The sequence below is a fragment of the Felis catus genome, chromosome C2 (assembly GCF_018350175.1).
Source record: "Felis catus isolate Fca126 chromosome C2, F.catus_Fca126_mat1.0, whole genome shotgun sequence".
Lineage (NCBI taxonomy): Eukaryota > Metazoa > Chordata > Mammalia > Carnivora > Felidae > Felis > Felis catus.
Genome location: NC_058376.1, coordinates 133125507 through 133148495, shown reverse-complemented (window position 1 = coordinate 133148495; position 22989 = coordinate 133125507). Strand labels below are relative to the sequence as shown.

The window sequence follows — 22989 nt, the reverse complement described above, 5'->3', positions numbered from 1 at the left end:
CATGAGGAGCTGGGAGCTCATTTCATTACATAGCATGCCTGCCTCTTTTTTTTATTTGAAAACATTTTTTTTTTAATTTTTTTTTCAACGTTTTTTTATTTTATTTTTGGGACAGAGAGAGACAGAGCATGAACGGGGGAGGGGCAGAGAGAGAGGGAGACACAGAATCGGAAACAGGCTCCAGGCTCCGAGCCATCAGCCCAGAGCCCGACGCGGGGCTCGAACTCACGGACCGCGAGATCGTGACCTGGCTGAAGTCGGACGCTTAACCGACTGCGCCACCCAGGCGCCCCTGAAAACATTTTTTTTTTAATGTTTATTTATTTTTGAAGGAGAGAGAGAGACAGAGTGTGAGTAGGGGAGGGGCAAAGAGAGAGAGAGAGAGACAGAATCTAAAGCAGGCTCCAGGCCCTGAGCTGTCAGCACAGAGCCTGACGCGGGGCTCGAATTCACAAACCGCGAGATCGTGACCTGAGCCGAAGTTGGACACTCAACCGACAAAGCCACCCAGGTGCCCCCCTGCCTCTTTCTTTTTTCACAAACCTCTGTTGATAACACTGAAAGACAGGAGAATGGGGTTCTAGGCTCAGCTCTGCCACTAATGGGCTGTGTGATCTTGAGACAGCTGCCATACCTCTCTGGGCCTTGGTTTCCTCCTTTGTAAAGCGGGAGGTTGAACCACGTCCCACAAATACCTTTCTCAGCAGTAACACTCTAGGACTATGGCTATTGACTTCTTTTGGGGCCTTTTCCCCTTTGAAAAGTGTAGACTCCTCTTCAGAAAAATAATCATAGGCACATATCCAAAGTATTATGCATAATTTCAGAAGGTTCATGGGCCCCTGCTCTAGGGTCTGTTTCTTGTTCCTGTATCATACAACTTGATTGTCTTGAGGAGTCAGGTTTGCCAAGCCCCAGACGTGTCCCTGATGTTAATGCAAGTGTATGTGGGCACACGGTGTCTACAAGCAAATGGCGGTCCTGCGTCTAGACTTATTTGCTTGTTCATTTACTGATGGCTGTTGGTGGCGGTATTTTATCCTTTTGTGTGATTGTTGTTTGTTTTGTTCTGCTTGCAACAGCCTGGGATATGACCTCAGGGAGGGTAATGTGGGAAACTGGTACAGGTCAGAAGCTTTTTTTTATCTCAAATATAATTTATTGCCAAGTTGGCTAACATACAGTGTATACAGAGTGCTGTTGCTTTTGGGGGTAGGTTCTGTGGTTCATCGCTTACATACAACTTCACATGGTAACTAGACAGGTGATCACTCAGGTGGCGTGCCAGTATCTCAGTCGCATTGTTTTCTGTTTTGTCACAGGTTATCTCTCATGGCTGTTACATTTTTTTTTTTTTTAATTTGAGACAAAGAGAGAGAGCATGAATGGGGGGAGGGCCAGAGGGAGAAAGAGAAAACCTTAAGCAGGCTCCATGGAAGCTTCAGCGTGGAAGCTGATGTGGGGCTTGATCTCATAACCTTGGGATCATACAAAATCAAGAGTCGCGTTCAACTGACTAAGTCACCCAGGTGCCCCCAGTGACTATCAGTTCTAAAATCTATGCCAGGAAATAGATCAGTCCTGAACTCGGGGGTGGCTGGGAGGTGCCACTCTAAGAGAAGAGAGATTCCTGGCAGGAGAGATGCCAGCCACGCTGTGTTTTACACTTCTATTGATGTCCATCTCTGTTCCTTCCATCTTGGAGACGTCCAGGACTAGGGTAGCCCAGGCTACATGGAGAGGGCCAGGCTGGTCTTGGGACTCAATTATCTGTCCTCAAGTGACTGACGTTGGCATAAGAAGTCATGGGGTTTATATTTAGAGCAAGGACTCTGATATGGTTTTCCTGCCCTTTTCCCATTGTTGCCTCTGTAAGGGAAGGGAAACTTAATCCCTCTGGGTCTTCACTATTTCTGGCATCCTGAATTGACCAAAGAAAACTGAGAGGCAAGATCAAGGAAGAAAGGAGGACACCCAACCCCCCCCCCCCCAAGTCCCCACTTACGGCGGAGTGAACTGAGCAGATGGAATGAATTTGGCTCCGGGCAAAGCATTTTGTGGAATTTCAGAATCGAGAGCCAGGGAAGCCGTGTGGCTGAATCCTGAAGAATCCCCTCAAATTTGTGCCATCTTAGTAATCATAACAGGACAAGAAAGGAAATTGCATCCGAGCATCCATACAGCTTGCTGGTCCTAGATCTTTGAGCTGTGTCCTTCCTGACACTTTGAGTAGTGTACACAAAGGTGTACATTACTTTTGACCAGAAAATGGGAACTCTGGAATTTATTGAATTTCTCTTTTTGCTCTGTCTTGCTGGAACCTCAGAGTCTATGCAAAGCTCGCTGTTAATAACTGTATCACCCCTCCTATCCAACGCTACCTTTTCCTGTCTGAAATCTCCTTTTGCTTCTATCTTGACCAGACACTTAGGTGATTATTCACGAACCTCTCTAAGTGCCTTTTGGGTAGAGATTAAGAGGATAGCAGCTGCTTGACCACGGCTGAATTAGGGAGTGACTGTAGTCTAGTGACTCAAAAATGGTGATTTAAAAAAACCCAAACAGTCTTATATTTAGCTTTGGGTTTTGCACCTACAGATGTGTCTGGTGTTCTTGGAATACGCTTAACGCAACATGGCAAAGCTGCCTTGTTTGACTTGGAAGGAGCTCAAAGTGTCTGCTTATGCCATCATTCTCTCTTTCAAATTGAGCTTTAACTCTCAGGCAAGTACAAGGCTGATTCTCTCGTAAGCCTCTCTAAGTTCCAGGTCAGGCGATTGGGTTTCACAAGACACACAGAGGTAGGAGAGCTATCAGCCAACACTGGTTGACTGTTGACTGTAATACATGAGGTCAGCTTAACTGGGGTTTCAACCTTACCAACCAAACCTAGTTTATTTATAAGCCCTAGTTTATCTCATCCTTCTGCATTATTCCTGTGCTTCAATGTCCCTCTGGGTCTATGATGACTACAGTCATTTTGGAAGTTCACCCAGATTCTCGGTGTTGGGGAAATTATCAAGGCTCTAAATTCTCTCGCCCCAGAGCTCTTGCTTCTCAAGGGTGACCCCAGGACTGCTGCGGCTGGCTCTTTCAGACTCTGTCATGCTGAGGGGTGTGGAGTAGGATGAGGGCTGGAGAATTTCCCAGGGGCGTGAGACCAAAAGGAGGCTGCTCCCTTTGTGGGCTGGAGGCATCTTGGGCCCCTGCTGCTCCTCAGCGCGCACGCGCACACATACACACACACACACACACACACACACACACACACACACCACTTTTACACAGGATTCCTCAGACTGCTTTCCATCATTTAACCTCTTGCAGGGCAGAGCGGTTCTTGCTTCTCCCCACTGAGCAGGCCCAGCCCTGGCTAAGCACTAGGTGACCTTAAGAACTAGGTATCTTGGGGCGCCTGGGTGGCTCAGTCAGTTAAGCGTCCAACTTCAGCTCAGGTCATGATCTCACAGTCCATGAGTTCGAGCCCCGCGTCGGGCTCTGTGCTGACAGCTCGGAGCCTGGTGTCTGCTTCAGATTCTTTGTCTCCCTCTCTCTGACCCTCCTCCATTCATGTTCTGTGTCTGTCTCGAAAATGAAAAAATATCAAAAAAAAAATTTTTTTAAATAATAAAAAAAAAAGAACTAGGTGTCTCTAAGATAGAGGACCAGACCCAATTTAAGTGGAAAACAACTTAAACAACCTCTGGAGCCAGCATCGCCCCTCAGGGGGTGTTGTCTTTGAGCACTTCACTAAGGACTGCCCCCTTCCCACTGGAAACCTTCATTTGTCTAGGGCCATGACTCTCACTCCATAGCTTGGGTACTAGAGCTGGCTGGCAGTTAGCACATGGCAGTTGACCGCTACCCTTGATCTTCACCTTTGTTACTTTACATGGAAACCAACCACCAGTCAGCGCCTTTAATTCTGCTCTACAAAAACTGCTCTTTGAGTAACTCCCGTCTGGGGCTGCTATGTACAGTTATGTGGGCTGTGCACTGCCCAAACTTAGAGAATGCCTCAAATACTGATGTTGGAAATTTGCATACCTATTTCTAAAATTTCTGGCAGTTATCATTAAGGTATGTTGTTCTACAAAATGAATGTATTATGACACATGTTCTGAGAAATGGGAGTAAAGGGTAATGAAGAAAGGAATCCTTTTACCAGTTCATACAAAGTTGCCATATGGCTCTCCATAGACCTGTTCTGTGGGCAAGGACAGAGAACCAGGGCTAGGAACCAGGCCTTGAACCCTCTGACCAGGTTGATGAGGAAGTTATGGCTCTTTGAAATAGTTGATTTATGGCTTGTTACACTGCTACTCATCATCCCACTCCACCTTTTTAATGAAAGATCTTAAAGACCTTTTCTTACCTTCTGCACAGTGGGTCCTCACCTGGTGACAGAATGCCTCTTGCCATGAACCTCAGCTGGGGACCCTTTCCTCTCTCAAAGAGCAGCAGCTATTAGGAACTGTGCCCACTGGCTTCTATGGCTTTGCTTTACACGAGGTGAGTGGCCACAGGAGGCCAGAGGAACACTTGAGCAAAGTTGCCATGGGAGTAAAACAAACCTTAAAAGGGGACCCAGCTGCAGGTTTCAGAGTATCACTGTGTGCAGTGGAGAGAGATGAGAAATCAGACCCAAGAGAGGTAGCTTTTCTTTCAGACCCTCACCTGCAAAGGCCTTCAAGGTGAACACTAGGTCCCAGAGCAAATAGGGTGCACAGGAAGCTGTGAATGAGGTGTGGGGTCACAAAAAGATGGTCAAACCACAGAAGAGAGGAGACATGATGAGGAAGCCAAGCCAGAATGGGTCCGGGACCAGAGGCTGTGTGTGTGTATGTGTGTGTGTGTGTGTGTGTGTGTGTGTGTGTGTGTGCATACGCACGTATGCAAGAGAGAGAGAGAGAGAGAGAGAGAGAGAGAGAAACAGAGAAACAGACAGAGAGAAGGAGGGAGAATGAGAATGAGAATGAGAGAGAAGGAGAGGGGGAGAAGTTTGATAAAGAGAAGAAGGGAAGAGCCCAGGAAATTAAAATTTCATGGACCCACCTCTTCACTGTGGAAGGTTTCTCAGGGAGCCCCATTTTATTTCTAGCTGAGGACACTGAGGTATTGCCAAGTCTTCCTCACTCAGCCTAGAGTGAGAAATCTCCAGATCTGTGAAAATGGCACCAATGTGAGAAGCAGACATGAGGGGCTTGTTCTAATCAATGTTTTAACACGTGTCTCACAACCAGGGTGGGGGTGGGTATGACCAAATGTTACTCCCTGATCAGCTTCTCCGATTCTTTTTGTTTTAAATAGAGTTTATTTATTTATTTATTTTGAGAGAGAGAGCAAGAAAAGGAGGGGGAGAGAGAGAGGGAGAGAGAGAGAATCCCAAGCAGACTCTGCACTGTCAGCACAGAGCCCGATATGGGGCTCGAACTCACACACCATGAGATCACAAACCAGAGTCAGACGCTTAACTGACTCAGTCATGCAGGTACCGCTCTCCAATTCTTAAAATAATTCCTAGACAACAAAAAGAGCAGTGGACCCAGAGTTGGAACACCTGGCTCACCTGCAGAGTCTCTGTGTGCCCTTGCAGATCATTTCACCCCAGGGAGCCCCAACATCCCTCTCTGTGAAACGGGAGCAGAATTACCCGCCTGAGACATCTCACGAGGAGGGCAGGTCAATGAAGAATTATACGAAAGCGATCTGTTAGGGTTATGCATACATATGGCTTAATAATATATGACCAGGCTCCTAAATGTCTGCATAAAAGAAAACAGCCCAGCTATTGAGTGCCTGTATGACCCTGAGGGGTCTCCTTGCCCTCCTAGGAACTCAGTTTTTTTCAGCAGTGCAATCCTGAGGTAGGACTAGATGGTCTTACAGCCATCTGTCTATGATATAGGGATGGGAATTAGACAGGGAATAGGCAGGACCAACTTTAGGTCCTGCTCCAAAGATACACAGTCCTTGTGATTTTGAGAGGAGAATCCAAGATGGCAGAGTTGCAGGGTTCGCATGTTGGCTTGCCTTGGTCTTGGTGCTGGATTTATGCACGTTTCCTTTTCTTCTGAGATAATAGCCAGGGATGGGCAGTAATCTGCGTCATGGTCCTGCATAATTAATCCTTCTTGATTTCACTTGAGGTCTGATGGTTCTTTATTAAAAAGGAATTGCTGGACTATTAACAATTTGCATTGTGCTGCTTGAAAGCTCCTCCGTCTAGTGGAATATGCTAATTCCTCTACCTCCTCGTCCAGTAATGACTTTTTTTTATATGTGGTCATCCCCAACTTCAAAGGAGACAGCGAACATTTACCAGGGGAAGGAATGCAAGAATAGAAGTCATAAGGCTTGGTTCTAGCATCAGCCCTGTCTGGCGGGGCATCATCAGAAGCAATCATTTGTTGAACCCCTACTGTGTAATAGGCCTCTGCAAACCCCACGGGCTGGTCCAAGGTGGGCTAGCCACCAGGTTTTGCTTTTCCTTAGTGGGATATTCAGGTTGAAGACAATGGTCGACAAGACATGTTCAGAAACTGTATAAGGAGAGCAGGAAGTGGGGGAGTAAATGACAGTAAGATGGGGAAAGAAGAATGGAAAAATGGTCGCTGTTCTCCAGGCCCCAGTCTTTGTGTCTAGAAGGCAGAAAACAAGGCAGATGGACTGGAGAACCTCTAACTTCCCTTCCAACGTTACCTCCCTGTGCTTTTGAAAAGGCTCAAACTCAAACATCACAAAAAAACCAATGACACGTGCTGCTCTGTAATGGTGGAGGAGACTTGGGGACTTTTTCAGTGGTGGATAGATGTTCTGTGAGTGGCTGAGGCTGCCGATAATTTCTCCCAATCCCACCTCTTGCTCCCCAGACCTCAGGGGCGAAGTTACCTGTCACCAGCTATTCTGCTGAGGAGGGGCTCCAGCCAGCCCGGGTGGCACTCACAGTGGGAATCCATGAAGACCAGCACGTCCCCGGTGGCCCTGGTGGCCCCCAGCATCCGAGCCCCGATGGCCCCCAGCCTCTTGTTGCTCCTGAGCAACTTCACCCCCTCCAGCCTGGCCACGTATTCGCTGAGAGAAGACTTGAGTTGTCCTGGAATCGACAGAGTCATGGTCAGTGGGGTCACAGACACCACAGCCGGTGAAATTGTGACGACTGTCACTAGGATCACTATCAGCAATTCTCTTGGGAGCTGGGGTGAGCATAACGTCCTGAGACTCAGATACATTCCACTGTGGCTGTTGCTAGGATGTAAGTTGCTTAGTTAGTTTGGGGTGGGTCAGTATTCTCTCTGGTAAAAACCAGCAGAGATGGTGTCATAAAACCAGGAGAGGAGAGAAATGGCTAACCTTCTCTAACTGCAGCAGTGAGGGTATGCAGATACTGTTGGTGCCCTACGCAGATGCCCTAGGGTCCCTTTTACTGGTTTGGTTTTGGTTTTCATGTACCCAGCAGCTGTAGGTTTGCTACTAATTGTAGTCTGCATCCTTCTCTGGAGACAGGTCCTTGGATATGGACCTGCCTCTCCTGTGAGTGCCAGAGAGTCATGCAGAACACCACCCTTGGCCCCACGTGCCCAGAGCCAATGACCAGACAGTGCAGGGTTACCAAAACCCGCTTTCTTGCCCCGAGGCAGGACAGATCCTGAGGTGCAGCTTGCACTGCAGAGCTGTCTGTGGGACCGGGCTGTGGCTGGACTTCATCTGAAACCTCATCTTGGTTTAGCTCCTTCCTCTGCTTCTCCTCCTTCCCCCACTCTCCTGCGGGGTTCCCCTGAGAGTGCATTGCCCCCCAAATCACGAGCACAGGAATCTCATCTCAGGCCCCACTTCTGAGAAATCTGACCTAAGACAGTGGTTCAAGACAGAGGGTCCGTGAAGTGTGGCTGCTGGTAGGCCATTGGTGGTGCTGGCCAAAGTGGTCTCCTTGTAGTGGTAGGGGTGGGTGGGCAGCACAGTGGGTCGAAGAGAATGAGCCAGGAATCTAGACTTTCTTTAGGAACAATGATTCCATAGGGGATAAAGAATGAGAGAGGCTTCTTAGGTTTTTCATTTAAGATAAGAAAAGCTGTGTGTGTGTGTGTGTGTGTGTGTGTGTGTGTGTGTGTGCACGCACACATACGCCAAGATGAACAAGCCAGTGGAGACCAAAGGAATAATGTATTCAGAAAGAAGTAGCGTCCTCCATGAAGTCGTGGAAATGGGGCGCCCCTAATCACTGAACTAAGACGTTCTCAAGGGCAGGGATCGTCCCTCACCCATTTCCACTGCTCTGAGCCCTAGCACAGGGCTGGCCTATGGTAGGCATTCAGTGCGTGTGTGTTGAACAGAACTAAGCCAAAGAGCAAGGATTTCCTCAGTTCCTCAGCCCAGAGACAGTCTTGACAGGGATACACACAGCCCTGCTGCTTTGGTGACTGGGTCTCCGGCGAGGGGAGGCTCAGGCAGTCTTTTTAAAGCTCCACCTTTTAAACAGCCTGTGGCTCCCCAAGGAGACTTTTCTGCAGAGGAAACTGTCGAGCAGTGGATGGATTTCCAGTCACTTGGCTGTTGAATTTCTTGGTGGTAAAATTTTTTTGCCTATTTATTACTTTATAATTATTTTTCTGGTAAGCTTATTAGCCCCAGGTCCTTTCCCTAGAGAAGGACATCTATTAGCAAAGCTATTAAAATTTCTGAACTTGGATATGTGAAAAACAGCCCTATGGTGACTCCACTGTATTGAACACTGCTGGTTGTCTTATCCAACATTCATTCCCCCCCCTCCACCCTACTAGAAGAAGCTTGACTTTGTTCAGTGCAGCTAAAAGCACTCACTTACCCCAAGACTCCCTTGCTACTAGTAATAGACTTTTGATCCAACACTGGTAGAAATATACAGAAATATGGGCCTGAAGCCCCCCAAAGAAGAGCAGTGTTCCTCAAAGTGCAGTACATAAACCAGCAGCATCCCCATCACCTGAAATATCGTTAGAAATGCAGATTCTTGGGCCCAATACCAGAATTGGGGGCTCTCTGGGGGAAAAGCTAGCAATCAGTGTTTTAGCAAGCCACTGCTTGCTAAATCAGTGTTTAGCCAGCCTGGTGATTCTGATATACATTCAAGCTTGAGAACCTCTGAACCTTCTTCTGTCCCCATCATCTTTTAGTGACTCAGTCATGCAACGGGCTGGTCCCTAGTAGTGAGTTTCCCGTCAGTGTAAACATCTGAGCAGATTCTGCGAGTCTAGGCTCTGGGCCCGACTCTGCTGCGCTTGGCCTGACTCAGTCCTGGTCAAGTCTCATCTCTAGGCCTCAGCTTCCTCATCTGAAAAATGAATGGATTAGGCTAACCAAGAGTGATTTAATGACTAATCCGCTCAAGTGCATCACCCAGTGTCTAGGAGGCAGTGAGCACTTATGAATGGCCACCCTGCTGTGATTCTAGAGTGTCTTGGGAAGAAGCGTATTAGGATGTGTGGAGGTTGGGACTGGGAGATACCTCCCTGGGATCAGGCTGGAGTTACTTCCCGGGACTCTGGCTCAGACCTCTTTGCCTTGCTTGGTGGCTGTGCTCTCTATGCCTTCTCCCCCTATTTCCTTACTGGTTGCCCCTGGGGCTCTTCACTCATGAGTTACCTGCACCTGAATCCTCATCTGGAGGTATGCTTCTGGGAACCTGGCCTCCAGAGGTTCCAAACCCCAGGCTTTGCATGGGAACCCCCCCAGGGTCCAGGCCCACCCGAAGAGCTGGGAGGAGCCCATAGCCACCTTGCTGGCTGAGGTCGTCCACCAGGATGATCTCCTTCAGGAAGGCCCTGGGCACCGTGTCAAGGATACTGTGCACGGTTCTCAGGAGGGTGGACCAGGCCTCGTCGTGGAAACAGAGGATGATGCTGGCTGTGGGCAGGCTCTCCTCGGGCTGCTGTTGTAGACACCTGAAGGGCAGAGAACCAGAAGAACAAAATAAACATTGGACGGCCTCTAACTCCCTCCCTGGGGCCTGACTGGAGCTGCTTTAACCAGACGGCTCACCCCCGCCCCCAACTTAGTAGCTGTCTCTCTGGGTTTGCTTGAAACTTCCGTGTGAAGAGAACCCATCACACCCTCGCAGTGGTGCTATGATCTCCCAGTCCTCATATCCCAGGAGCATCTCGACAGTGTTTAATCCACGTCTCTCTCGTAGCAGTTGAGAGGTGTTTCCACCGCTCCCAGGAGACGGCTGTCCTAATCTGTAAAATGGGAATGAAGGACATCACCCACCTCACGGAGCTGTTGTTAGGCTTGAATAGGACGAGGTACACAGTGCGTGTCTTATGAACACAAATTATCATTCATTGAAGGGCAGAAACACTATTCTCTTTGTGTCTGCTTCCATACAGTCTAGCATAGCACCTGGCACATAATAAATGGTAAGTATTATTCTTGCGGAAGGACAAGGATTGAACATGTGCGAAGGCCAACAAAATGCCAGACCCTTTACACATATTGCTGCTTGTTTACACTAAAATACGTCTTTGGTTTGGGCTTTTACCCCCATTTTGGGGATAAGGAAACGGAGGCTCAGAGAATGGGCAAGACTTATCAAATGTCACAGTACCAGTAAGTGGCAGAGAGCTTCAAGGCTGTCGTGCCCTTTCCCCTCTGCTGGTTCGTGGCTGGACAGATGGGAGTGTGAGGAGCTACCTCCTCGAGGCCATTCGCAGGCCTGTCCGGTTCCCTCCTTCCTTTGCAGATCAGCCCGATGCTTTGGATTTGCTTTGCCCTGCTTCTGCTGAGGGTTCCGACTGAGACCACAGTGGAATGAATTATAGCAACAACGGGATGCGTAGAGCAGTGCGTGACTCACGACTGTTCACAGAGGCACTTGCTTTCCTAGGTAGCTTCTAAATGTCCCTCCCTGGAGGAGTATTTGCTTTTGAGTAGGGGTTATCTCAGGGACCTCAAACTTCCGACACCTAAAGGCAATTGTGATGGTCAAAGTGCATGCGGTTCTCAGTCTGACAGCCGGACGAAGGCTGGCCCCGCCGGAGAGAAATACCAGGCTGCCCCATTGGCTCACCCTCCCTCTGCCTGGCACCTTGCTAACCAAGGCTGAAACCCTCCGTGTGCAGGACACCCGCATATGACTCGGGAAAAATCCTATCGCAGGCGGTGAAGGGAATTGATAGTCAGGAAGAGCTTTAAGGTAACAGTAAAACAGAAATCCTAGATTTAAAAAAAAAAAAAATGAACATCTCATAAACTAGCTGTGCCACTTTATTAGTTTCTGTATGTATGCACTCTTTCTTTCCATAAAGGATTTGAAGTCACTCAAAAGGAATACGTACGATAAAATAATGGTAATATAAAAGTAAGGATGAAAATCAGGAGTAGGGAAATAGAAGCAAGAGTAGAAAGTCAACATTTGGAGAAAGAACATAAATATATAGGCCATCAGGGCCTTGGTGTTTCCAGAAAGAATTTTAAACGTGAGCTTCCTAGTAGCCAAAGGAAAACAGGAGGTTTATTCTGCAACGGAATTGACACCATCGGAGGGGTTACATCCCAGATTTTTTAAGGGAAGGTGATGTTCTTTCTAATACTTTTTTTAAAAATAACTTTTATTTTGAAATAGTTTAAGACTCAAGAAGTTGCAAAAATAGTACAGAGAGTTCCTGTGTTATCATCACCCAGCTTCCCCCAGTGATGATATGTTACATAACCATCCACCACGAGCAAAATCAGGAATTTCACACGGTTCAGATACTATTAGCTCAAATACAGACCTTATCTGAACTTCACCAGTTGTTACATCCAGCACTAGTTTTTAAGAGAAATTCCTATGGACTTTAGAGAGGAGTCCCTAAATGGGTGACAGCGTCCTTAGCAGCATGCCTGTGACAAATGAAATAATGAATTTTATATGCACTTTTACAGTCTGCTTTCAGGGCTGTTCAGATAACAGGTCCAAAGGGGAACCCATTCCCGTAAGGTTTTTGGAAGATAAAGGGGTCCCCAGCGCATATTGTGGGCTATGCGGAGGTATTTTACCCCTTCATCTCCTCCCCCCACCCCCCCCCTCCTTTCTCCCCAAACCCCGGTGGAACTTTTCTCCCCCACCCCACTGACTTTGAGAATTTCCACTCTGCCCTCAGAATTGCTCTAGACCTGTTCACAAACAGATTCAAAATTTCCTTTGTGTCCTCTCTATTTCCTTTGTGGTTGAGAGTGTAGGCAAATCCCGGAGTCCTAGGACAGAGGCATCTGGTGGCTGTGAAAAGAAATCATGCCTCCTTCGTGAATCCAGTGGGTACTGAAAACATCAGTAGGGCAATGGCTTGAGGTCATGCTTGGGGACAGAGAGGCCTGCATATGGCATTCTTGAGGCTGCAGTTTTTTTGTTTGTTTGTTTTTAATGTTTATTTATTTTTGAGAGAGAGGCAGACAGAGCGAGAGCAGAGGAGGGGCAGAGAGAGAGGGAGACCCAGAATCCGAAGCAGGCTCCAGGTTCCGAGCTGTCAGCACAGAGCCCAACGCGGGGCTCGAACTCACAAACCATAGGATCATGACCTGAGCTGAAGTCAGACACTTAACAGGACTGAGCCACCCAGGTGCCCCGGGGGCTGCAGTTTTACCGGGACTGAAGTCTGTCACCTTGGTGCAGAACACGGCCTTGTCTTTTCTGTCCCCAGTCCATAGAATGTGAGCACTGGAAACAGCAGTGTGTGGTGCGTGTGTCCTTGAAGAAAGGTGCTTAAAGAGCTTATACTTTAGGATCATATTTAGATTTGAATCTTCACCTTGCTGCTTCCTAACCCCTTGGGTAATATACCCGATATTTATAAGCCTTCATTTCCTCATCTGAACACTGGATGATATTTACCCCTTGGGCCTGTGGTGAGAACGTAAGCCTTTTTTTTGAGCGTGTCATAGGCTTAACCTCAGTTTTCTCATCTGGAAAATGGGGTTGTTGGGAGGGTCAAATGAGTTAATACATATAAAGTACTCATAGTAAGAGTTCAATAAATGTTCATTTTTATTATTTCTTACAAGCCTCCTGTGTGCCAGGATACCTCACTACCTGAATTTGTTTGTCTATAAAATGAGGATAACACGTAGATTTACTTTACGGGGCTATGTAAAGATTATAGAAACAAAGATGTGTGTTGTGTGCTTTGTCCATACAAGCTTTCAATAAATGGAAGCTGTTGCCATTACTCAGGTTAGCGTTGTGTGCGGGCTGGTTTCCGGTGTTGCTTTCTATCGTGGTAGAAGACTGGTCAGGTGTTCTAAAAATAAGGACTGCTGGTACTTGTAGGATTTTCCCACGTGCTATGTCATTTAATGCTCACTCCCATCGCGGGGCTTTTGCATTGCCCAACTCCAGTGGGTGCCACGCTCATAGAATGCCACGTGATGGTGCCCCTCGGAGTTGTACAGCATGACGGTAGCCTCCACCACAGAGGATTCCAGGCAAAGAAAGCCATATGAGTGATTGGAGTTCATCCAGATCCCCTGCCGGACCCACTCTCTGTAGAACACCAGCCTACAATCGCCCAGGCAGCCATTGGGAACAAGGGCCTCCCATCCCCTTTGTTCATCCAAGTGGCTTAGGTGGCTTCCATTTTGTTTTGTAAAAATACAGGATGAACTCTCCTCAAGAGAGTAAGGCTTGTGATAGCAAGCATCCACTCACTCCTTAACTGACGTGAGTGTGTGAGGCTTGGGAGATTCTGATGGAACAGTAAGGAATGGTCCGGATCATGGGGCCCTGATCACCTGTGTCTGGGAACCCTGGGCCCCTGATGTCACCACGGGGATACTAGGTCCCTAAGGAGAGAGAGGGCACAAGGAAGGAGGTGGGAAATGGGGAAAGGAAGGCAGGTGGCACTAAAAGCCTGCCATCTGCTTCACAATATACCCATGCTTCCTCCCCGCCTCCCACCAATCTTACAGAGCTTTGGAGGGTGGAGAGCGAGGGGTGTGGTAGGCCAGAACTAGGGAGAGAGCTTGAGCAGTGATTCAGAGAAGTTGCTGGAAGCCTCTAAAAAGCAAGCAAGCAAACAAAACAAACCCTCTAAAATCCAGCCAACAAAGATTGTTAAAGGGGGGCCTTAAAGTTTATCTAGGCCACCTCCTCCTTGCAAGTGCTCCTCGGTCGGGTACAGAGTGAGCACACACTCAAACGTCCGCAGACGGTGGCATACATCCAGAGGACAGCAACCTGGCCCCGTGGGAGCTGCAGTGAGGTGAAGATCACATGCCTCACCCGCCACCCCCCCACCCCGCTGCCCTCCCCAAGAGCAGCCAATGTCACTGGGAGGAAATTCAGTCCAGTGTTGCCGGATCTTTCTGATTTTCAGGAAGAGCCATAAACCTGAATTATTTATGGGAAATCTCTTGGTTTGATTAAAAAAAAAAATTTTTTTTGAGGGGTACCTGCGTGGCTCAGTCGGTTGAGTGTCCAACTTTGGCTCAGGTCATGATCTTGCAGTCATGAGTTTGAGCCCCGCGTCTGGCTCTGTGCTGACAGTTCAGAGCCTGGAGCCTGTTTTGGATTCTGTGTCTCCCTCTCTCTGTCCCTCCCCTGCTTGTGCTCTGTCTCTGTCTCAAAAGTAAAAAAACGTTAAAATTTCTTTAAAAGTTTTTGAGAGAAAGAGAGAGAGAGCAAGAGGAGGAGAGGGGAAGAGGGAGAGAGAAAGAATCCCAAGCAGGCTCCATGATCAGCGTGGAGCCTGACACAGAGCTCAATCCCATGACACTGGGATCATGACCTGAGCTGAAATCAAGAGTTAGACACTCAACCGACTGAGCCACCCAGGTGCCCCAAATCTGTCAATTTTTAAATATTGGTCACTTTTCCAATATTAAAAAAAAGACTATGGCCTAGCTGGCTCAGTCAGTAGAGTATATGACTCTTGATCTCAGAGCTGCGGGTTCAAGCCCCATGTTGGGTATAGAGATTACTTACAAATAAAATCTTAAACAACTGTGGCCAAACCACCTGTCTGTGACAGGATACAACTTGTGAACTGTCATTTGGTGACATCTGAGTTACCCCTGACTCCTGTGACTCCTGTCTTTCATCCCAGGCAACAATTTGCCTTCTGTGCTTCTTTTCCCTCTAAGACCCTCGTGTTTGGAGCCAGCAAGTGCTATGATTAGAGCCCGAGCCAGGGTACTGGTCTGGAGGGAAGAGTGTGAGACGAGGTGTCAGAGAGCATGGGCCGTGTGCACTGAAGAAGACCTACGTCGTGCTCAGACTTCCGAATCCCCTGTGAGGAAGGGAAATAAGGGACTTTGAGCAGGTCTGTCTCTTCTCTGGGGCCCAGTTTCCATATTTGATGAGGGAGGAGTTCACTCACTGCACAGTGTCTAAAGACATTTCCAGCTTTGTCGTCTACACTCTGTTCTCTCATTGTCTACAATGGGGGACTGGGGAAATTAGGGTGGACCGTGTGATATTGTAGAGTCTTATTAATATTCCTTAAAGCCACCACTTAATGAGTCTTCTCTTCCTGTGTAACAGGTGCTGTGCTAAATACATGCGTTATCACATCTAATCCTCCCAAGTGCATTTTGAAATAGGTCTTTTCACGTGTGCAGAGATGGTCACCATAATTCTGTCCACCCTCACATGCATGTTCCTTTGCGACATGACTGTGCCACTTCTCTCACTGAGAAGCGCAACCTATTTCTCCACCCTCCAAACCTAGCTGGTCTTGTGATTTTTTCTGATGGATAGAATGTACTGGAAGTGATGTTCTCTCAAGATTAGGTTCCCAGGGGCCTTGCCGCTTCCGCTGGCTGCCATAAACTGCAATGCCAGGAAGCCTATCTACTCTAACGGAGGGTGAGAGGCCACTCGGAGAAAAGCTGAGGTTCCCCAGAAGACAACCAGCATCGGCTGCCAGGTACGTGAGTGAGGCCATCTTGGATCGCTCAGTCCCAGTTAGCCTCCAGAGGACAGCAACCACAGGAAGGACCCCAGGTGAGGCTGGCAGAAGAAATGCCCAGCTCAGTCCAGCCTAATTATAGAATCATGGGTAAATGGTTATCGTTTTAAGCTACTAGTGTTTTGAAGTAATGATTGCATTGAGACATAATTCACACCTCATAAAATCCACCCTTATAAAAAAGTATACAATTCAGTGGTTTCTCGTATCTTCACAAACCTGTTCATCGACTACTGCTATCTAATTTCAGAATATTTTCTTTTTAGATTTTTAAAAATATTTCTTTCTTATTTTTGAGAGAGAGAGAGAGAGAGAGAGAGGAAAAAAACAGGAGCGGGGAGGGGCAGAAGGACAGGGGGGTGCAGAGGGTCTGAAACAGGCTCAGTGTTGACAGCAGAGAGCCAGATGCAGGGCTCAAACTCATGAACCGCGAGATCATGGCCCGAACCGAAGTTGGACGCTTAACCAACTGATCCACCCAGGCGCCCCCCCAGAATATTTTCATCACCCCAAAAGAAACCCATGACCCATTAGCAGTTCCTCCCCATCCCTCTGTCATCCACGCCAGCCCCAGGCAAACACTAATGTACTTTCTGTCTCTATAGACTTCCCTACTCTGGACACTTTATACGTATGAATGGAATCACACAGTACGTGGCCTTTTGTGACTGGCTTCTTTCACTTAGCATAATGTTCTCAAGGTTCATCATGTTGTAGCATGTATTAGTACGTCACTCTTTTTTACTGCCAAATAATATTCGTTGTTTGAATACACCACGTTTTATTTATCTGTTTGTCAGCTGATGGGCATTTGTTTCCATTTTCGGTTGTTTTGAATAACGCGGCTATGAAAATTCATGCACAAGTTGTTATGAACTCATCAAACAAGTTTTTGGGAACATATGAACTATGTTTTCAGTTCTCTTGGTTGTATACCCAGAATTGGCATTTCCGAGTCATGTGGTAACCGTTAAGCATTTTGAGGAGCTGCCAGACTATTTTCCAAAGCAGCTGCACCACTTTGTAACCCCACCAGCAATGTGTGAGGATTTCAACCTCTTCACATCCTTGTCAGCACTTGTCATTGTCTGTCTTTTTTATTTTAGCCATTCCAGTGGGGGGTGAAGTGGTATCTATTGTGGTTTTGATTTGTGTTTCCCTGCTAACTAATGGCTTGAAATCTTTTCATGTGTTTTTTGGCCATTTCCATGTATTCCTTGGAGTAATACCTATTCAAATCTTTGCCTATTTTTTAAATATAAATTTTTATTTATATTTGAGAGAGAGAGAGAGAGAGAGAGAGAGAGAGATAATTGACAGTGTGTGAGTGGGGAAGGGGCAGACATAGATGGAGACAGAATCTGAAGCAGGCTCCAGGCTCCCAGCTGTCAGCACAGAGCCCGATGTGGGTTCAAACTCACAAGTCGTGAGATCATGACCTGAGCCAAAGTTAGATGCTTAACTGACTGAGCCACCCAGGCTTCCGGAAATCTTTGCCTATTTCTAAATTAGGTGTCATTTTGCTGAGTTGTAAGGGTTCTTTACGTATTCTGATACAAACCCCTTATTAGATTTGTAAATATTTTCTCCCATTCTTGGGTTGTATTTTCACTGTCTTGAAGCACAACACTTTTCATTTTCATGAAGTTCAGTTTATCTGTTTTTTTAAGCCACGGAATTTTGAGGTGGTATGTATGCAGCACTAGATAATGGATTCATATTCCCATTTTAAAGATGAGGAAACTAGAGCCCGGAGAGCCTAAGTTACACAGCAGATAGCAGATGGCCAGTCTGACTCTACACCTAATGCTCTTAACCAGCATAGATATTGCTATTTTTGACGAAAGTGCTGACAGAATGTTCTGGATTCAGAGTCATGAGGCTTGGGTCCCACTGTCCGGATCAAAGTGACAATGATGGAGGGTTATCTGAAGAATACGCAATCCATTGATTCCTTCACATGTTCTGGGCTGTCTACACTGATTTGTTAAGGTCCTCAGAAAGCACTGTCTTGGCTGCCTTAGAAATGTGCTTATGTGGAGTCATGCTTGGCATCACTCTCTCAGCTTTCATCAGGTTTATGAAACCTGCTTTGCATCACAGAGGGAAACTGTTGAGGCTGTCGTGTCCTCTATCACTGACTATTCCCTCTATGCAGCTTTGAAGGCAAATTCTTTTCAGGCAGAAGTGTCGGGAAAAGGCACTTTTCTTCCTCTGAGGACTTGGTATGTTTTCTCCTCATGAGCAATAAGGATCATGATATATCTAAGGTGTTTCCTTTCTCAGTTCGGCTGCCAGGAAGCTCAGAGTAAGGAAATAGGATATTTAGTCACCGAGACGGTTCTACGGATTGTCTGTCTTCATTTTAATTTTCTCTTTGATCCTGACCTTCCATCCTCCAACTGGTCGTTTAACAGATATTTACTGACAAGCTTATATGCATGAGGACTAAAATAGATAAGATCGTTGAAGCAGGATTGTGATGGCCCAGCCATATCCCCTTCGGCCCTATTAATATAGCACAGAACAGCCTGCCTTCCAATCGTGTGAGGGCTTTCTCTGACTGCTGGAGATGCTCTCCTCAAGCAGGCCTGAAGAGCTGGAGAATTAACCTCCCACCCACCCCTGACAGCTGTCCTCAGCCAGCGATGAGAAAGAGTTGGCATATTAATACCCAGCAACCCCTGACCCTAAGGAGGTCTAACACGTGGAGCTGCGTGTGCCTCAGCCTCTCCCAGATTCCCCCGCAGGCCGAGCTCTAGCTCTAGTTACCTCTGAGGTAACTGCCTTGAAAACACACCTTTCGTCGCTGTCCTATTTTCTGCTCCACGTTGCCAGTCCCCTACCGGTGCTCCCTGACGTCATCTGCAAAACAAATGCTTGTCTCAGGGTTTGCTTTGGCGGAACCCAAGCTAAGATAGTCTCTGGTGTCATGGAGCTTACGTCCTATTAAGCGGATGACCAAATAATTATTTAACCACTGTAGCAAGTGCTCCAAGGAGATCCTCAGGGAGTGGGGCAGCAGTGATATGACAGGCAAGACCTGAAGGGTGGGTAGGAGGCAGTTGAAGGAAGGTGTGTGGGTGGGGAACAGTGTTCCTGACAGGTGTCACAGCGTCTGCTAAGGCCTAGAGGTAAAAAGGAGCTTGGTGTATACCAGTAACTGAAGGAAGGTGTTGCAAAGTATATTTCCCCTTATCTTGATTAACATCATATTAATAGCGATTTTCTATTTTATGATGTATTTTTAAATCCTTTGAGGGATGAAGGTAGGTAGGTAAACAAACAAGTGAGCAAAAGGTAAATGGTCCATGCAAGTGGCCCCGGGCAAGTCACTTCACCTGCCCACGTCTCACATCCTTTCTGTCGAGTGGGGATGCACATTCTTCCTGCTCTATCTGTGCCATGGCTCTGTTGGGGGGAATCAGTGGGGCGGTGCATAGAAACAGCTTTCGGACATTGCAGAGCAGCGTCCAAATGTGACAGGTAGTTGTGAAAAGGACCCATGAAGAAATGCACATTCTTCTTATTAGCTAACAGGGTTACGTTCTTTGTTCTTCAACCATATATCTGGTGGATGTTTTACTATCTCAGTTCGTATACGTGAAAAGCTCACCTGACCTCATGTGTCCATCTTCTGAGTGGCAGCAGTGGGGAAGGAAAGACCAAGGGCTTTGGAATCGAATCAACTCGGCTTTGAATCCTGGCTCTGCTATTTACATCCCCTAATTAGTCAACACAAGGATGCTGTTACTTTTCGATAGCCCAGGGGAACTTCTTGGATTAAAGGGATCGTCCTGGCTCTAGAGAGCTGCTGAATACAAGTTAGTTTCATATCTTCACACTCCAAGATCGGGGGAGTCCGGGTCTGGCTTTATACACAGATGCACGCCCTCTCTCCATGCAGCTCCAGGGTCCCCCGTGAACTCAGAAAATGCATTTGGATGATGATTCTGGAGAGGATGAGTCACAGCTTTGCGCCAGATGGCCTGGCTGTGGCACAAACACCGCCCCCACCCTTTCCTCACCTGGCCAGGGTGGAAAGGTTTCTGCTGGGTTTCCTGTCTTGGGGTTACTGACCTCCAGCTTCTACCAAATCAGCAGAAGTCCCCCACGCAGACGAGTTTCCATATCGCTGCCCTGAGCCCAGCGATGTAACAATCTGGTTCCTTATCTGTATCCCTCAACTCACCCCAAGCTCCTTGGGTTTGGGGCGGGGTCCTGCTCACCTTCTCACCTTTGATAGTTGCTAAATAATTATTTGTTCAGCGAATGAAGGTAGCCACTGTTCTTGCTCACAAGGAGTATATAGACTGGTTGTCTATATAAATGGGAGGGTAATAACCATAGACTCAGTTCTCCACAATCTGTGAAAATCCCAATGTTTAGTACATTTTGTCTGTAGTTAATGGGGCTCATCTTGGGAACACCAATTTCCAGGCCATGCCTGGAGACGCAAGGGCTGGGACACGGCCTGGGGATGATCCTGTGAGGGATGGACAGTGTTCCTATGAATGAGAGGGAAGTATGTTCAGGCTGGAGCCTGTGGGTAAGGCTAATGCTGCCAGCCTATAATTCCCCAGAGTTAGAGAGAAGTCATACAAGGGGCACACAGTCTCTTTGTAGGGTCCTCAGAAGCCTCACAGCCTCCTTCTAGGGGCTCCAGGCATCCTTAGCTTTGCTCTGATTCTGGCTCCTCAGCCCTGGACTAAAAGTGGGCACTGACAGGTAGTCGCTGGTCTGAACACTGACCAGAGCCTATGAAGCATCCTGGCACAGTAGTTTCCCCTAACAGGCATAGCCTCCCCCAAATAATGGCCAAGTGAAACTTCCAGATCCTCTGTCTCAAGGAGTTTGATATTCAGACATACAGAGAGGATCAGCAGTTGGTAGCAGGTCATAGGACAGGCAGTAAGTCAAAGGTGAGGCAGCAGAAGCCAAGAGGTAGCCCAGTGCCTCTCACACGTTAACCTGCACCTGTACCACCGGGGCATCTCCATAAATGCAGATTTGGATCTAGGAGGTCTGGGTGGGGCCTGAGGTTCTGCATCTCAGGTGATCCCGATGCTGCTGGGCCTCCAGACCAGAGCTTGAGTAGAGGACAACGGTTGTTAGTGACAAGACACCAGCAAGTAAGTGGCCATGAGGGCGATATGAGCAGGCTCCAGGGACGCCAGCTGCTGGAGGACATCAGGAAGGCTGAGCCCTAGAAGTACCATGGCTCGTGAGTGTCTTTCCTGTCCTCCTCCTATACCCCCTGCAGTCCTCCCTGGACTGTCCCTGTTCCTCGCTTCCTGTGCAAACTGCAGGAACCCCACCACCTGCAGTAACACCAGTGTTTCTGCTCCTTTTCACCTAAAAGGGCCTTGGCAGGAGTTCTCAGCCTGGCGGCACATTAGAATCACTTAGGAGAGTCCCCTTGAATTGTATCTAATTGGATGGTCTGGGGTGGAGCCTGGGTGTGATGATTTATAAAATTCTGCAGCTGATTCCAATGTGCAGGCAGGGCTGTGAACCGTTGGCCTCATCAGCATTTCTCAAACTCTGACATGAATATAAATCAGCTAGAGATCTTGTTAAAAATAGAGATTTTCATCTAGTAGGTCTGAGTGGGGCTTGAAAGTCTGCATTTTTGATGCTGCAGGTCTGAGGACCATACTTTCAGCGGAAATAGCAGTTTCCTTAAGAATTAAACAAGATAAGATGCAGGTTGACCACCTCTGAAATAATCCCCAAGCCTAACCCGAAGCACAAAGCAAGACTCTACTGCATTGGCTACCACGGGCACATTTGATCTCAAGGGGCTACATTTTTTTTTTTAATGTTTATTTTTGAGAGAGAGGGAGACAGAGTGTGAGCATGGGAGGGGCAGAGAGAGAGGGAGACACAGAATTCGAAGCAGGCTCCAGGCTCCCAAGCTGTCAGCACAGAGCCCGACCGGGGCTTGAACTCGTGAATCTCAAACCGCGAGGCCATGACCTAAGCCGAAGTCGGACGCTCAACTGACTGAGCCACCCAGGCGCCCCGTGATCTCAAAGGGTTATACTCAGCCTGTCTATACCCCAGGCACTGAGGATGGGTGGAGATCTGGGGACGCACGCTTCCCAGCCTTGGCTACACTGGGCTTGAGGGCTGAAAGCTTGGTACTTGTGAGTTCCCCTTGTGACCTGGCTGGCCAGGCACCAGAGCAAGCACTCCTTTCTGAGTTGTTTTCCCTCCTTTCCTGAGTGGGAGGGTAGATAAGCTGAGTTCCAGCACCAGGTGTTTGCCCCAGCCTGCTCCTTCCTGCTCTCCCCTCCGTCCCCACTGCAGGGGCGCACCTACTCACTCCGATTTATTGGTGCCCTGCCAGCCATCTTCTCTCACTTTTGTAGCCCAGGTGTCAGGGCCAACATAGGGGTGGGGAGACATGCTGGAGTGGTTCCCTGCTGCCTGGAACTCGACTGACCTGACCGGAAGGTAGACTGCACCACCACCTTCTCCTTGACCATATAGAGCTGCTGCCAAAGCGGCCTCTGGGCGGGAGGGAGGGAACGAAGCGGAGGATACCCCTTCCTATGTCTTCCCACTGCCTGTGAAATGCCATTGCCCAGCTGGTGCCCCACAGCGTTGCTTCTCAGCCCCAGCTGCACATCAGAACTACCTGGGGAGGCCCAGGCCCCTCCCCAGACCAACTAAATAAGAATCTCTAGTAGTGGGACCCCAGTATGGATCATTTGTAACACTTACCAGGTGCTTCCAGTGTGCCACCAAGTGAGTGATGATTTAGCAGCCCACGGGGTAGAAAATAACTCTTTGATCAGAGAAAGGACAATGACGTGATGTCCACAGCTGCCTGCTCTGGCTTTTCTCCATCTTTCAATTCACTCCTAGACCCTATACTCCAGAATAAGGACAACTTCCGTTTGGACTTGAATCCTGGGGGAGCGGGGGGGGGGGGGGGGGGGAGGAGGGAAGATCATCAACATTCTATCTCATTTAACCTACAACTCCACGCAAGGGTGTTATTTTATCTACATTTTACAGTTGAGGAAACTGAGGCTTAGAGAGGCTGAGTGATTATACAAGG

General features: G+C 47.9%; 1 protein-coding gene and 1 long non-coding RNA gene across 4 annotated transcripts in view; one reads left to right on the top strand and one right to left on the bottom strand.

Moving 5' to 3' along the window:
* LOC102902008 overlaps nucleotides 1-22989 on the top strand; it is a 72664-nt gene that overhangs the window by 15987 nt on the left and 33688 nt on the right. The window lies entirely within an intron of this gene.
* The window catches only part of GALNT15 (polypeptide N-acetylgalactosaminyltransferase 15), a 47624-nt gene that overhangs the window by 17876 nt on the left and 6759 nt on the right, over nucleotides 1-22989 (bottom strand). For both annotated transcript variants that reach the window (XM_003992147.5, XM_019810732.2), the window contains exons 2-3: nucleotides 9754-9920; nucleotides 6892-7096 (exon numbers count right to left, since the gene is read on the bottom strand). In XM_003992147.5, the coding sequence (XP_003992196.3) occupies nucleotides 6892-7096; nucleotides 9754-9920 (372 nt within the window). The remainder of the gene's footprint in view (nucleotides 1-6891; nucleotides 7097-9753; nucleotides 9921-22989) is intronic.